We start from the raw sequence: 14,046 nt of genomic DNA on the forward strand, positions 1-14,046 counted from the left end.
TCAGTACAAATTTTGGGCATAAATACAGTATTCATTGAAACTCCTTCCCACAAGTCCAACCTCGAATTATGTCATAATTCGGGGGTCAAATATCATCCTGGAGTTCATTCGTGGAGCAAGATCGCCATCTCGCGGTAATTTCTTCTGGGGGGAGCAGTTGTGTCTTCTTTCCACTTGGCAGGTCTCCTAGCACCTATGATTGATCCAGCTGACCCCTAAACTAATTGTTCTAGTGCCTACTAGGACACATATATTCATCATTGGTTAAAGATAACTAGAATTTCCTGTTAACTTAATCTTAACTGAATTTACTTCTTAGCAAAACAATCTCATATTGATCAAGTTTCTCGAAGCGTGTAAGCTGATTTCTTACAGGTGTACTTATGGTTCACTCTCTGTTAGTTCCCATAATTTCATCTACATTCTACATCCTGAAACTAATTGTAGTCCTAAAAGAAAAGACAACTACTGTGCCAAAAAGCAAGTTCCTTAGTTGATTAAGATGCAATTTTTATCTAAGCTAAATCTTATAATTTCCTAAGTCATTTGAAAATGAGGCCCCCTCTCATTTCAGGTCCACAGCAGTAGTCCCTCTTCATCACTCTGCCCAACCCAGGGCACAGATCAAGCCCCTGTATCAGCAGTTAAAGTGAGTTATGGAAATCAAGACTGTGATCAAAAACCATTTCTACTGTGACAGAACCAGTCAAATTGGGATGATAAAACCATTCATTCCTTAACAGCCTTGTTCCAGGTGATCTTTTCTTGCCAGCTTTTCTTCTCTGCCTAGTCCAGGATTTACTCTGGAGGCAGACCAGTGTATCTGCTCTGTTAAATTCTTCCAGATTAGCAGTATTTGCTGTTGCAGTGAAAGTGATATCTCCCCTGTGGCCCTTGTCCATGCACAGCTGAGCCTTAGCAGCAGAGCAAGAGGCTCAGGGGCTCATTGGATGAGACATGGCTTGAAGATTGTGAATAAAAGGGGTGTAAATTTGACAGCCCCTGGAAACATACCAGTCCTTTGGCCTTCAGTGCTTGCAGAGATAAGATGTGGCTTTCTGTTGGTGTGTTTGCTTGTCAGGAGGTGTCTAAGAGAATCACATTTATTCCTGCAGGGAATTATGCATGAGACCAGACCAATTTTCACAGCACAGTTCTATCCAGATGCAAATCCTGGGCCAAGGGACACAGAGGTAATGTATGAGGACTGATCTGGGCTTGCTTTCAGATGGTCTGAGGAGTGCAGATATGTATCAGCTGCGGTGAGGAGTCTTTATGTTGGTGATGGTCCTACATCTTGGTTTTGGAAATGTCGGGATCCTAACAGAGGGCCCAATCATGCATAGGCTTGTGTCTGCTTAGCTTGATGTGCAGCTAATTACAATCAGCAGCAAGATCTCTATTGACTTCTGTGTGCCTTGGATCAACGATTCCATTCATATTATGTGTATGCATCGAGTCCTGGTGGGATTATCTCTGTGTTGGAAGTTACTGAAGTGGTTAAGCCTCTACAGGATCAGGCTCAAATCTCTTGCAAAAGAGATTGCAAAAGGAATAGCATTTTATCTTAACAGAAAAAATACTAGCCAGATGCTTTGTAATAAAATCATTAACTTTCTAATACATTTTAGTTCCACTTTCAAATTTTATAATTACTGTAGAGTTATGTAAATGGATGCATACTTCCTCACTCTGGTTCTCCTAAGTGAAATGAAATTTCAATCCCCAATCTGTGACTTCACACAAAGTCTGTAACAACTGCTGTGTAGTCACGGAGTATGACTAAGCAGCATCAGGGGATGTGGAAAGCAGAGGAGGCATGTCTGAACATAAATAAGCTATTTAGCATTTCCTGCGAGAGGAAGATGGAAGAATACATAGAAGTGCTTATTTAAATCTTAATTTGATGACGTTGATTAAACCTGCAAATAAATCTCTTGATATCAAGAAGTTTTGTAGCAATCTGATTGACTGGTGAATCTCAGAGAACTCAAAACAGCTCTCAGCTGTGTGTCTTTTCCAAGTCTGTGCACTCCCACTGCTGGGATGGGTTTGATAACATAGTGCCTATCCTGATAGGCTTGCAGGACCCATCCATACTCCTTCCATGGATAATTCCCAGGGACTGTGTGGCAAAAGCTCTGCAGGTGTGGGGTCAGGTGGGAAGCCTGTCCCACTGTGTGTAGCTACCTGCCTTGCCTTGCCTGCCCTGGCTGGAAAACACTTCTGACAGCTGCTCTGGGACCTCCTCTGGAAGGACAACACTGATTTAGCACCACTGATGTTTAGATATCCCTGTTCAGGTCCCTGCTCTGTAGCAGGTGCTGTTCTAGATGCTTCCCTGAGCTAGTCTAGTGTATGCTCTTCTGTGTTTTAGCTTTTAATGCACGTTCACCTGTTGCACTGCCAGCCACATAGAAGCAAAGCACACAGACATGATTGATGTGTGTTTTCTTCCTGATTATGACCTCCCTTTCTTGAATGCAGCTTTGTCAGAGATGTCAAAGTTGTTAAAAAATTTCAAATAACTATTTTGTCTTCTCAGATGGTGTAAATCTACCTGCTGAAGGCAGCAGAGCAGAGCTGATTGCTCGAGCTCCCAAATGGCCTGTTTTTCCTTCTTTGCTTGGTATTTATTTAGTTCCACTTTGGTGGTTATTTTTCCATAAATGTGTGTTTATTTTTTCTAGTTCCTTTTTGATTCTTTTATTTCCCTGGTTAAGAGTGGGAAAGGCAGTACCATTTCCTCAATTCTGCCCAGGGCTGGAGTGACTGCTTCCAGAGTAGAGGTCAGTATACAGATACTTGTTTATCATGCCTGTCGGTGAGGCTGGGACCTACTTAATTCCTACTGTACCCACAGCACAAAATGGCACAGAAAACTGGTCATGGAAGTCTGAGGAGGCTTCCCTTATAAAAGTCCTTACAGCTGCTTGTCTCACAGTCATCAGGCCTCTCTTGTGTTATTAAGTCTCTTTTCTTTGAGAAAGTTTTGAGTTCTGATGTTTCATGGATTTCTCTTTGCAGTTCTCCCAAGAAAGGTACTCTCACAGCAGTGTAATGAGGTGCCCTGGGATAATCTGGCCATGAGATTTTGTGCCTGCAGTAGAATGTTGATGCTTGGTTGCTAAGCAAATAAATCTGAAATTCCAAGCGTGGGCTGAATTTCATACAGTTTTGCTATCTTAGAAGGCAGCTGGACTTTGTGGGCAGCCAAAGTGAGGCATGGTTATCTATAAGCACATACAATTAACATATTTATTGTATGCCCCGTGCATGAATCACGTGTTTCTCTGACAAGAGATATAGGAGAGAAGTCCAGTAGAAATACTCTTAGAAGTAGAAGTGCAGTGGTTTTGAAAGTGGCTTTTCTTCTCTTTGGAGAACTTAGGTTCTGTAATTTGAAACTGTTCCTTGCTGCACAGTCTCTCTGTTCATTTCAACATCCACTATGATAGGACTGATTTTTTTCATGCTGTTTTGACCCCTGTAGGTCTCCAAAGTTCTCATTCTGGGATCCGGGGGTCTGTCGATTGGTCAGGCAGGGGAATTTGATTACTCTGGATCCCAGGCTGTAAAAGCCATGAAGGTGAGGAGATACTCTGAAAACACTAACCTCATGTAACCTATTTTCCTTTCTTGCAGCTGAACTGATCTTCCAACTGTGGCATCAGTGGGGCAGGGAAGCTGATGAGGATAAATGACTGTAGGGAAATTTAGCCATTTTTTGTTGGTGAACTTGTTGTATGAGTGAAATGAGTTAACCACTCAGAATTATCTACCAGAGAGAGATGTTCTCGAGGTTTCCATTGCAGTCTTTGAGCAGTTTGTTATTTGTGATGTGTGCCTGGTCACTCCAGGCTTCTCAAAGTAAATGGGGATGAAGAGGAGGGATATGCTCAGCTACACCTGAGCTGGAATTACTGGAACTTCTGGGGTGTGTCAGCACATGGCATGGTTGTCATGGGAGAGTGGAAAGCTTAGACAAAATTTATTAAAAAGCCCTGCCATTGAGTCCCGAGGTGCAGAAAGGACTCCCTTTCTTTCTAAACTCCTTCTTGGAGAAGGATTTAGATGCAGCTGAATCCTGTCTTAGCCTTGGACTGTGTTAACGGTTTAAATTTAAAGGACATGTAGAGGTATGATTAAACCACTTTGTCCCAGAGATTTTAATGATGGCAAAACAGAAATATTTATATAAATGAATTATTTATTATGACAAACTAACAGGTGAACAGATGAAAGATCTTAATCAGAATTATTTACTCCACAAAATAAACACTAAAAATCTACTGGTAGAGTGTAATATAGCATAAAGTAGTATGGTACACTGTAACAAAGCAATTATTGAAACAGTTATATTAAAGCTAGCAAAAAGAAATTATTATTAAGTAAAGATTTGATGTAACTCACTCATGGGAGATCTCTTTCTCTCTGCCTCAAAGAGTATCCTTGGAGGGTGTCCCCAGCCAAGGGAGGCATCTCCACACATACACCCCAAGAAGGGTTATGTCAGAAGAGCCTGACTGCATGAGAGGGGACTGGACTTTTATAGTATAAAGTGATTGACTGCTGCAATGCAAAAGATTTTGAACCCCTTATCAAGACCAGTTTTCTAAATGGTATTTATTTTGAATAGGATGAACTTTTTAAAGGTCATATATGTCAAGTTTTGTTTCCAGAATAGGTCCTAGAAAGGATACTAGGGCAAAAGCTCATGCTAGGAGAAGGTGTGGAAGGGTAAAGTGTACTGTGAGGGGGTTACTACTGGTAATGTAAGAGTTACCTGGGCCCCCTAGTTCATGTCTAACCTCTTGTGAAGAAGGAGGAGAGCTTGTAGAGGTGTGACAGTTCCAGAGCAGAAGTAAAAAGGTGAAATATGAAGGAAAGGGTTGCAAGGGCAAACTACAGGTGCAGTAAAATCCAACATCCCAAACAATTGGGCCAGAGGATGTGATATCTTTTTCCCCCACCACTGCCATGAAGACTACGGAGTTTAGGATCATTTATCTAAATCTGAAATATTTTCCATAAGGATTTTATATCTTCTTTCCCTTCCCTGTTCCACACATTTCCAAGGAAAGTGCTTCAGTGAAAAAAAATCCAATTTTTCACAGGAGAAAAAGGTCAGCAGGAATTTACAACCAGTCTTTAAAGCAGTATTTTAAGTTAGCAAAGAAAGGAGAAGAAATGTTATCCAACACCTGAACTGAGCACTCAGAGCTCTGAGTGAGAATCCCACCCCCGGGTGAGCTATTCCTTTGTTCCCCCAAACCAATGAGACAAACAATCACAAATTTTGAACAAACACAGAAAAGTCCTATGGCATTTTCATGCTTACTGTGTGGTGGGGGAAGACAGCAATTTCTATACTGGTCCCAGCAACACTTCCAATAGCATTTGCTCAAGGGATGGCTGACTTCATCTACTGGCCTTGTTCCTGTTTCTTTCTACTCTTAAAAATGTTGTCACTGTTCCTGTTTTTAATGGAAATCATCATTGTTTCTTAACCTCCACAACTTCTATATAGCAAATGTTTCTCTTGAAATGTATTTTACATCTATAATTAGCATTGTTTGCAGATGATGTGTTTGTAGAAGTTTATTGCCTTACAAGAAGTTGATAAAGATTAGAATGAGTTCCCTTAAAAAAATGAGGTCGCAGCCTTTGCACTTTTCAGTCCACCTTTTCAACAAAGCAGTAAATCATTGTTCTGTATCTGCTTGTGGTTGACATGAGGTTTTTTTAAGCTTGGCCACACTCATCATTATTAGCAAAACTTGGTTGTCTTCCTCGTTACGTGCTAATATTTCAAGAGGGAGGAGAGCTGATCTGCCCAGCTCCGACTCAGATTTTTCTATTAATGAGCAAACTGTAGTGAACTTCTGTCTGTAGCCAAAAGAGTGGCAAAAGTCCCACTGGTATAGCAGGAAACAGATACTCTTTATTATCACTCTATCTCAGTTTCTTATCTGTGACAGAGAAAAAGCAGAGTAAAGTTTTCACTAACCTTTGTCTTGCATATAGAGGCAGAGCTTGTTTTTTAATATGTGCAATATCAAATAAAAAAGTTACAGGACAAGATTTTTAAAGTCATAACACCAGGAAAATTAAAACATCTTTATGGAAAGTCAAAGCAAAAAATGTATTTTTGTTACTGTTACTAGTTGGTACAAAAAAATCTGAGAACTACCTGGTTACCCATGAACAAAGACCTACTACTTGCCAAGAAAAAATTGCCTTTAGAATTAAATTTTTTGCTTTGGCATTTTTAATCTGACTTCCAACAGAAGACAGATGTGATTATGCTGGACTTTGTTCCTGTCTCCTTTGTGTAAGTCCTAAATGTGGTAAACAATTTTGACCGAATTTCTGAAATGGTTGGGAATATCCATTCCCTCAAGATTCACAAAGAGGCAGAGGCACAAAAGTAAAGAATTGGCATTAGTTCAGCCTCATGCGAGAGACCAGAAATCTCTTATGGGACAGGACATAATGGATGAGACTTTTTTAATTCTGCTGTTGCTAAACTGCTTGTTGAACCCCATCTCTCACTGCTGCTGTCAGCTTTTTTATGCCTATTTTTAATGCAAATTTTAATTTTTCAGGAAGAAAATGTGAAAATTGTCCTCATGAATCCCAATATTGCTTCAGTGCAGACCAATGAGACCGGCTTAAAGCAGGCTGATGCTGTCTACTTCCTCCCCATCACTCCACAGTTTGTCATAGAGGTCATCAAGGCTGAGCGTCCCGATGGAATAATTCTGGGCATGGGTGGCCAGACTGCTCTCAACTGTGGTGAGTGTGGTACAGGTGCCTTGGCACTCCTTGCGGGCAGACTCATAATTTTTGCCAAATAACAAGTAAAGTGATAAAGGACAGGACCAGAAGAAATGGCTTCCAGTCGCACCAGGGGAGGTTTAATTGGATATCAGGAAAAATTTCTTCACTGAAAGGGTGGTCAGGCATTGGAACAGGCTGGAAGTGTTCAAAAGGCATGTGGATGTGGCACCTGGGGACATGGTTTAGTGGTGAACGTGGTGGTGCTGGGTTAAAGGTTGGATTTGATGATCTTAGAGGTCTTTCCCAACTTTAATGATTCTATGATCCTGCCACATGATCTTCAGCAGAGTTTATTTGTGCAGGCATGCAAGACCCACATGCCTCATACATTGCCTGGGTTACTGAGAGACACAGGGAGAGACCTGGGGAGAGTGAGTCACTGCTAAACTGTGAACATAACATCTGATTGCTGGGTTTGATAATTAATATGTCCTGGTTTTCAGCTTAATTCTTAGTTATTGTAATTGGATTTGGGATATTCAGACCAACTTGAAGCAGAGATCAAAAGGAAAATTTGCCTTCATTTAACTTCTTGGACCAGTACTCATCCGTGCAGCTCTGCTCTGTGTTGCAGATGATGGCCAAGCAGTAACTGTACTAATATCTTGTACTAATATCCCTCACCGATTCGAGGACAGAAAGTTTCATGGTATGGTTCTGAGATCTAATACTGAAAAAGAATAATAAAATTAGCTGTTGATGAGGCCAGACAAGTTGGCAGCTAGTCAGATATCTTTTGAATACTTTCTTCTAAGTTTTCTAAGCTTTCTGGATTCTTTACTGTGAGGGTGGGGAGGCACTGGAGCAGGTTGCCCAGATAAGTTTTGGATGCCTCATCCTTGGAAGTGTTCCAGGCCAGGTTGGACGGGACTTGGAGCAACCTGGTCTAGTGAAAGGTGCTCATGGCAAGGGAGTGAAATGAGATGATCTTTAAGGTCCCTTCCATTCTGTGATTCTAATAAGTTTATTATTCTTCATCTACTATCAATCCTCAAAACTGTGTCTTTGTTTACTCTGCAGGAGTGAAACTCTTCAAGCAAGGAGTCCTGCAGCAGTATGGTGTGAAGGTTCTAGGTACATCAGTTGAATCCATCATGGCTACAGAGGATAGAAAGCTCTTTTCTGATAAACTGACTGAGCTAAATGAAAAGATTGCTCCTAGCTTTGCAGTGGAATCGGTAAGTCAGATAATTTTGAAGATGTGATTACTATTACTGTTACCTATTTGAGTTAGTAAAAGTATTTTTGGTTTTGTTGAGTGAAAGCTGAATGCAGCTGTGGATACTGTAGTGTGTATGCCTGCATCATCACTCCTCAGGAATTGCTGGTGGGTCACTGATTTAAAATGAGTGAAAGTGCAATTAAGCACTTGAAAAGCCTAAGCTAATTTACTCATTGACAAGAAAAGTAAATTTGGTTGGAGTGACTCCTGTGCTGCAGCACAAAAGTCTGTAAGATGTTTGAGGTACTTTTTTTTTTTTTAAATCTTGCACAAGCTGTTTAGACTTCAGTGTTTAGGTCCTCAAAATCAGCAGTATTGAAATATTTTTTGAGGATGGGAGTATGAAAGTAAAAAATTGATTCATGGAAAGTCCATTGGAGTTTGGAGAAAACCAAACAGGTCTTAAACCAGGATGTCTGTTGGAGGGATTATTTCATGCTAAAGTCTCTGGAGACAGACCTGGTAAGGAAAGTGGAAATGTCCATGGAAAGTCAGCAAGGAATTCCACACATAGCTAAAGACAGAAGTTACCTCCTGGGGTGCAGTTTTCTGCTGCTTGGCAGAACAAAGTAATATTGCAAAGCCAACTTTTATTATTTTCATTTTACCTTCGGACAGTTTAGTGTCTTACTGATGGGATTTCCAAGTAACCGTGTAACCAGAGTTGAAGACTTTATTCATTTGAATTTTTATCTCTCTCTGAAATGTATTCCCCTTTCCTTTAAGGTTGAAGAGGCTCTGAAGGCAGCTGAAAACATTTGCTTCCCAGTCATGATACGTTCTGCCTATGCCCTTGGTGGTCTGGGGTCAGGCATATGTCCTGATAAGGAAAGTTTGCTGGACCTTGGTACAAAGGTATGTCTGGAATTGCAAGCTCTGGGAATAGAACTGAACATCTGATTTTCTTAGGTACTCTTCTAATAGTCACAGGCACTGGAACTGTACATACCCTACCTTTCACCTTACTTGTAAAATCTTGCCCTGATTGTGCTTTTCATAATCTGCTTCCTGCTTTTCCTAATTCTTATTGAGTTGGGTAATGAAAATGGCTAAATGACAGATCTGTTAAATTCACAACAAACAGTCATAATTTGAGCAAGTTTTTTCAGCAGTTTTGGTCTGAAATGAAACATACTGGCCTATATTCACCGACTTTCATGAGTAAATGGCACATGAATGAGGTCAAGGAAGGTGAAACATTTGAAATGCTGAGTGCTAATATAGTCTCAGGGACAGGAGAGCTGGGAGCCTTGGGTCTCTGCTGTATTTCTGTCTAAATATGGTATTTTTGCTAGGTTAAAAGCTCATGTAAGAGATTTAACAGGATGACACTTCATAATTTGACATCTACTGGCCATCTCTGGCTATGAGGACAGCTCTTTTTCTGTAGGAAATCCGAGATTGTTGTTTAAAAATTTGCTGTGAAAAGTAAACAGATAATTGGGGAAAACAAATCAAAAGCTTTTTTCCTTGACAAAACCGCAGAATTTTAGGGAAAAAATCCATCCATGGGGCTCTAAAGTTATTGTGTTTTTGTTTTCCTGGTTTGCTGAGCCTCCTAATCTTTCATGTGTTGCTTGAAAGGAATACTGCTGATGCAAAAATGACTTTTCTGGCTTTGTTTAGAGAAAGCAAAAATTCACCCCAAAACCCTGGCAGTGCAGCTGTCTGAAAGGTTTATATAAAACCAGTTTTTCATTAGGAAACTCCCTAGTTTTAGTCAGCAAGTCTTGGTGTTTTTTAAAAAAAGTGAGCCTACCAGCACCCCCAGATTCCTGTCTGCAGGGCTGCTCTCCAGCTGCTCCTCTCCCCATTTATACTTGTGCGGGGCTTACTTCATCCTAGGTGCAAAATCTGGCACTTCTATTTGTTATTTGTCATCCCATTAATCATAACCTCATGCTCCAGTTGATTGGGATCTCTCTGCACGGCCTCTTGTCTCTCAGAGAGTGAACAGCTCCTTCCAGTTCAGTACCAATATTTCAAAATTTACAGTGAAAACCAATTTGACTTTCGTTGAATTAAATTTGGATGCTCATTTTCACAACCCAGCAGAAACTCTGTTCTTTTCCATTATGAAGATGATCTGTAGTAATTCAATGAACTGGCTTTTCAGGCACTGGGTTCTGAATTGTTTATAGTTCAGATAACTGAGCACAGCTAGTTCAGGTAACCTGGCCTTTAGTTCGTGCCTCCCGAGCCTGCTCATTGAGTGGGAAAAGACAGACACAGAAGCAGTGAGGATTGTTTTACAGGTGTGGTTGAGCGTTCCTGCTACATCACCACAAACTTAGTGCCTGCTTAGGCTGGGTGTGGAATGCCATTCCTCAAACTACTTTTCTTTTTGTTATGTGCGATTTTGGCAACTGAGCTAAGGGCAACATTTGAATTACTGCTTGATTTAATGACAGAGGGGACCAGACTGGAGACCCAATTAATGGGCAGCATTAAAACAAGAAGCTGTGCTAAAGGATGGATTGACAGTGTGCCCATTACTTTTTAGGATTTTAAATACAAATTGATTAATATTTTCTATCTGCTAATATTAAGGCCATTTATTCACTTAGATTATGCTCATTTACCAACAAACTGTATTATTCATTTTTGACTCATGCACTGAGGAGTGCTTTCAAGATTAGTTTAAGAATAAATCACAACTCTTGCCTCTGGTTAGTGTGCCAATGATAAGCAGCATTATTAGTGCTATTAACTGTGTAGTGTTTGCTGGCACCCACACTCCCCATTACTCTGTCATTTCTGCAGTGTTCTCCTACTGAAGTCCCTGGGGCTGCCCACATAAAAACTTGTGTCTGTTGCATGATTGAAGCATTAGATGTTTTTATATTCCTATTTGTTATTTGTATGCCACTGCAAGCACACATGCCCCACCTCTTTTTTCCCCATCATATCACATAACTCTTTTCTGTGCCTTTCAAATGAAGCTGAAGCAATTAAAAAAAACAAACAAACGAAGAAATATAAAGTGCTTGTTATCAATGGTATGAACTTTACATCTTTCAAATTTCTGGTTGGTCTGGGGTGTCTGGAGATAAGTCATAGAAGTCTTAAGTATAGAATATGTTCTAATAAGGATTTTGGTGGTTTTTTGTGGGGGAGAGCTTTTTGTTTGTTTGTTATGTTGTTGTTTGTTTTGCTTTGTTGGTGGGGTTTTTTTGTTTGGTTGGGTTTTTTTACTGTTTATTTTCCTTGAACTATTCTCAGGCATTTGCAATGACTAACCAAATTCTGGTGGAAAAGTCAGTAGTTGGCTGGAAGGAGATAGAATATGAAATTGTGAGAGACGCTGCTGATAACTGTATTGCTGTCTGCAATATGGAAAACATTGATGCTATGGGAGTCCACACAGGTAGGCTCGGGCACATGGTGGCTCACTAGAAATGGCTCATTAACTTTTTTTATGCAGTGCCCTTCTGCCTGCTATTATTGACACAGTTTTGTTATTAATGAAGTGAGCTCTAGAAACACTCTTCTGGTCTTGGATAAAGCCAGCTAGGGTGTGAAACAGATATTTTTAAGCCAAACCCACCTGATTTCTAGCAGTTGGCAAAGACAGTGACCTGTGAGGCCAGGATTTACTACTGCTGAGCTGCTTCTCATTTTCCTTCACTTCTACCTTATGACAAACAGGAGATTCTGCTGTAGTGGCTCCAAGCCAGACACTCACTAATGAGGAGTTTCAGATGCTGAGGGATCGTGCCATCAAAGTTGTCCGACATTTGGATATTGTGGGAGAGTGTAATATCCAGTTTGCTCTGCATCCAACTTCCCTGGAGTACTACATTATTGAAGTTAATGCCAGACTCTCAAGAAGTTCAGCTTTGGCCTCCAAGGCGACAGGGTAAGATTATTCTAAAAACCCCACATGCTAAAGAAAAACAAATGAATAAACAAAAATGAGGGGAGCAGAACAAAAAGAGGGAATTTCAGTAATGCTTTGAATCCATGTATTATTTAAATATGTGACAGCTACAAGAAGAGTTCCTGCATCTGCTCTCCATGCAGTTAAAACATGGAGGCTAAATTTTCGTCAAGGAAGACTGAAATTGGCTCAGGGAGAACTCTGGAGTGGTCAGGTCAGTAAGGAGCAGGTTTCTGTATGGGAAGCTTCTAAAACAGTTCTTGTCAGCACCTGCTAGGGTTGACCCTTGGAGAGCCAGTCCTACTGGGAGATGGGGGAAGAAGTTAGTGAGCTCTCCAGGTCTATTCCACCCTGCTGATTCTTGTACTACAAATGGGAAAACTCCCAGGGGGTGTGTGGGGAGGGAAGCTAATAGCTGCCTTACAAAGCACATACACTGTATCCATATGTTGGCTGCAAATCACCTCTGGAACCCAGAGGACACAGTTACTGATGAGCTGTCTGTCAGATTGATGCAAAGGGCACTGCTAGCTGCCTTTGTTTTGTTGGCTAATCATAAACTAATCATGATAAGGGTGGTCAGAGCAGCCTGTTTAAAAACTGGCTTCTTAATTGCACTTTGCAGATACTGTTGAGAGACACAAATTAATCTCTAATTTGCAGTTCTCAGAGGCTCTTGTGGTTGTTGAAGAGCTGGTTGTCGCAGGCTGGAGATGAGCCATAATGTTGGGCAGTGGGTGTTCGATTGTTTCCTTTTTAGATGACAGACTTGCAGCAAAACATATCTGTGAGTGTGGGCTTACTGTGGATGTGACAGGCACTGAAAGTGGTGTCTTTGTGGATAAAAAAGCGAGGCCCAGATCGAAGGAGCTGAATCTGCAGTGTGTTGATGCAGGAGGCTGGATGGGTCATGCTGTGCTTGAGCACAGGAACCTTCCACTGTATTGAGGAGGGACAATCACTTCACATCTGTTTAATTGGATCCACTCCTGGGATTTGCAAGAGCAAAGTACTTCCTTCTCTACTGTTCTCTACTTCTCCTCTATGGCAGGTATCCATTAGCCTTCATTGCTGCCAAAATTGCCCTGGGGATTCCCTTGCCAGAAATCAAGAACTTTGTGACAGGAAAAACCTCTGCCTGCTTTGAGCCCAGCCTTGATTACATTGTTACCAAAATACCCCGCTGGGATTTGGACCGTTTTCAGCATACATCCAGCCGGATTGGAAGCTCCATGAAGAGTGTGGGGGAGGTGAGTGCAAGACTCTCCCCTTCTCTTTCATTCCACCACTTGGGAAAGTCATTTCTCTTTCTTGGAAACCTTCAGAATATCTATCTTCAAGGACCTAATAAATTTGAGGGTATTTATTCAGCTCAAACAATTTTTATCCAGTACTGTAATTAATTAAAATGAATTAGGACTGTGTAATCTTGGTTATCACAGTGTGGATTCATAAATGGTTTGACTCCTAAGGGAAGAGATCACTATGGATTACCTGAGGTTGACTTCATTCTTCACACTTACTCCAGGACTCTGAGAGTAATTTTTTAGTTTGAGATTCTGTAGTGGTGGTTAATTAGAGTAAAACTTCACGAGTTGTAGTCTGTTAAGATTTTCAGTGATGCCCATGAGCCACAGCTCTCAGTTGTTCCCAAGTTATTTGTCCTCTGTGTTAAAACCGTATGCCAAATCTCAGCCTACTTCTGCTCTTCAAAACTAAACAGAACCTGTAATCTTGCTCCGAAGTTTTGACTTCTCTTAGTGGTTAAGTCTCTTACATCAGAATTTAAGGTGTCTGGACAACTACAGTATTTTCAGACCAAGTTTTAAGAGGAGAGAAATGAAGCAAAATGGGTAAATTACTCACTTAATTAGTTAATTACCTATCAGCTACCAAAGCAAAATAATGAATTGTGTACTTTTTCAATTGCCTTTCTTTCCTATTGCTTTTCAAGTAGCTATTTTATTAAATTATTTTGACATGTAAGACGTCCCTAACATCACTGTTGTCATGAGACAACAAGCCTTTATCAGAACTGGAAGAATTAATTAGAATTTGATTTTCATTGGCAGTTTTGGCTTTTTATGGCAATGAAGTGATT

General features: G+C 40.7%; 1 protein-coding gene across 6 annotated transcripts in view; it reads left to right on the forward strand.

Annotated features, from left to right (window-relative positions):
- Nucleotides 1–14,046, forward strand: part of CPS1 (carbamoyl-phosphate synthase 1) — a 170,427-nt gene that overhangs the window by 98,863 nt on the left and 57,518 nt on the right. For all 6 annotated transcript variants that reach the window (XM_064661946.1, XM_064661942.1, XM_064661947.1 and 3 more), the window contains 9 exons: nucleotides 1,116–1,193; nucleotides 2,691–2,789; nucleotides 3,494–3,589; nucleotides 6,609–6,798; nucleotides 7,864–8,021; nucleotides 8,792–8,920; nucleotides 11,288–11,432; nucleotides 11,714–11,924; nucleotides 12,997–13,195. In XM_064661946.1, the coding sequence (XP_064518016.1) occupies nucleotides 1,116–1,193; nucleotides 2,691–2,789; nucleotides 3,494–3,589; nucleotides 6,609–6,798; nucleotides 7,864–8,021; nucleotides 8,792–8,920; nucleotides 11,288–11,432; nucleotides 11,714–11,924; nucleotides 12,997–13,195 (1,305 nt within the window). The remainder of the gene's footprint in view (nucleotides 1–1,115; nucleotides 1,194–2,690; nucleotides 2,790–3,493; nucleotides 3,590–6,608; nucleotides 6,799–7,863; nucleotides 8,022–8,791; nucleotides 8,921–11,287; nucleotides 11,433–11,713; nucleotides 11,925–12,996; nucleotides 13,196–14,046) is intronic.

The sequence above is a fragment of the Pseudopipra pipra genome, chromosome 7 (genome assembly GCF_036250125.1).
Source record: "Pseudopipra pipra isolate bDixPip1 chromosome 7, bDixPip1.hap1, whole genome shotgun sequence".
Taxonomy (NCBI): domain Eukaryota; kingdom Metazoa; phylum Chordata; class Aves; order Passeriformes; family Pipridae; genus Pseudopipra; species Pseudopipra pipra.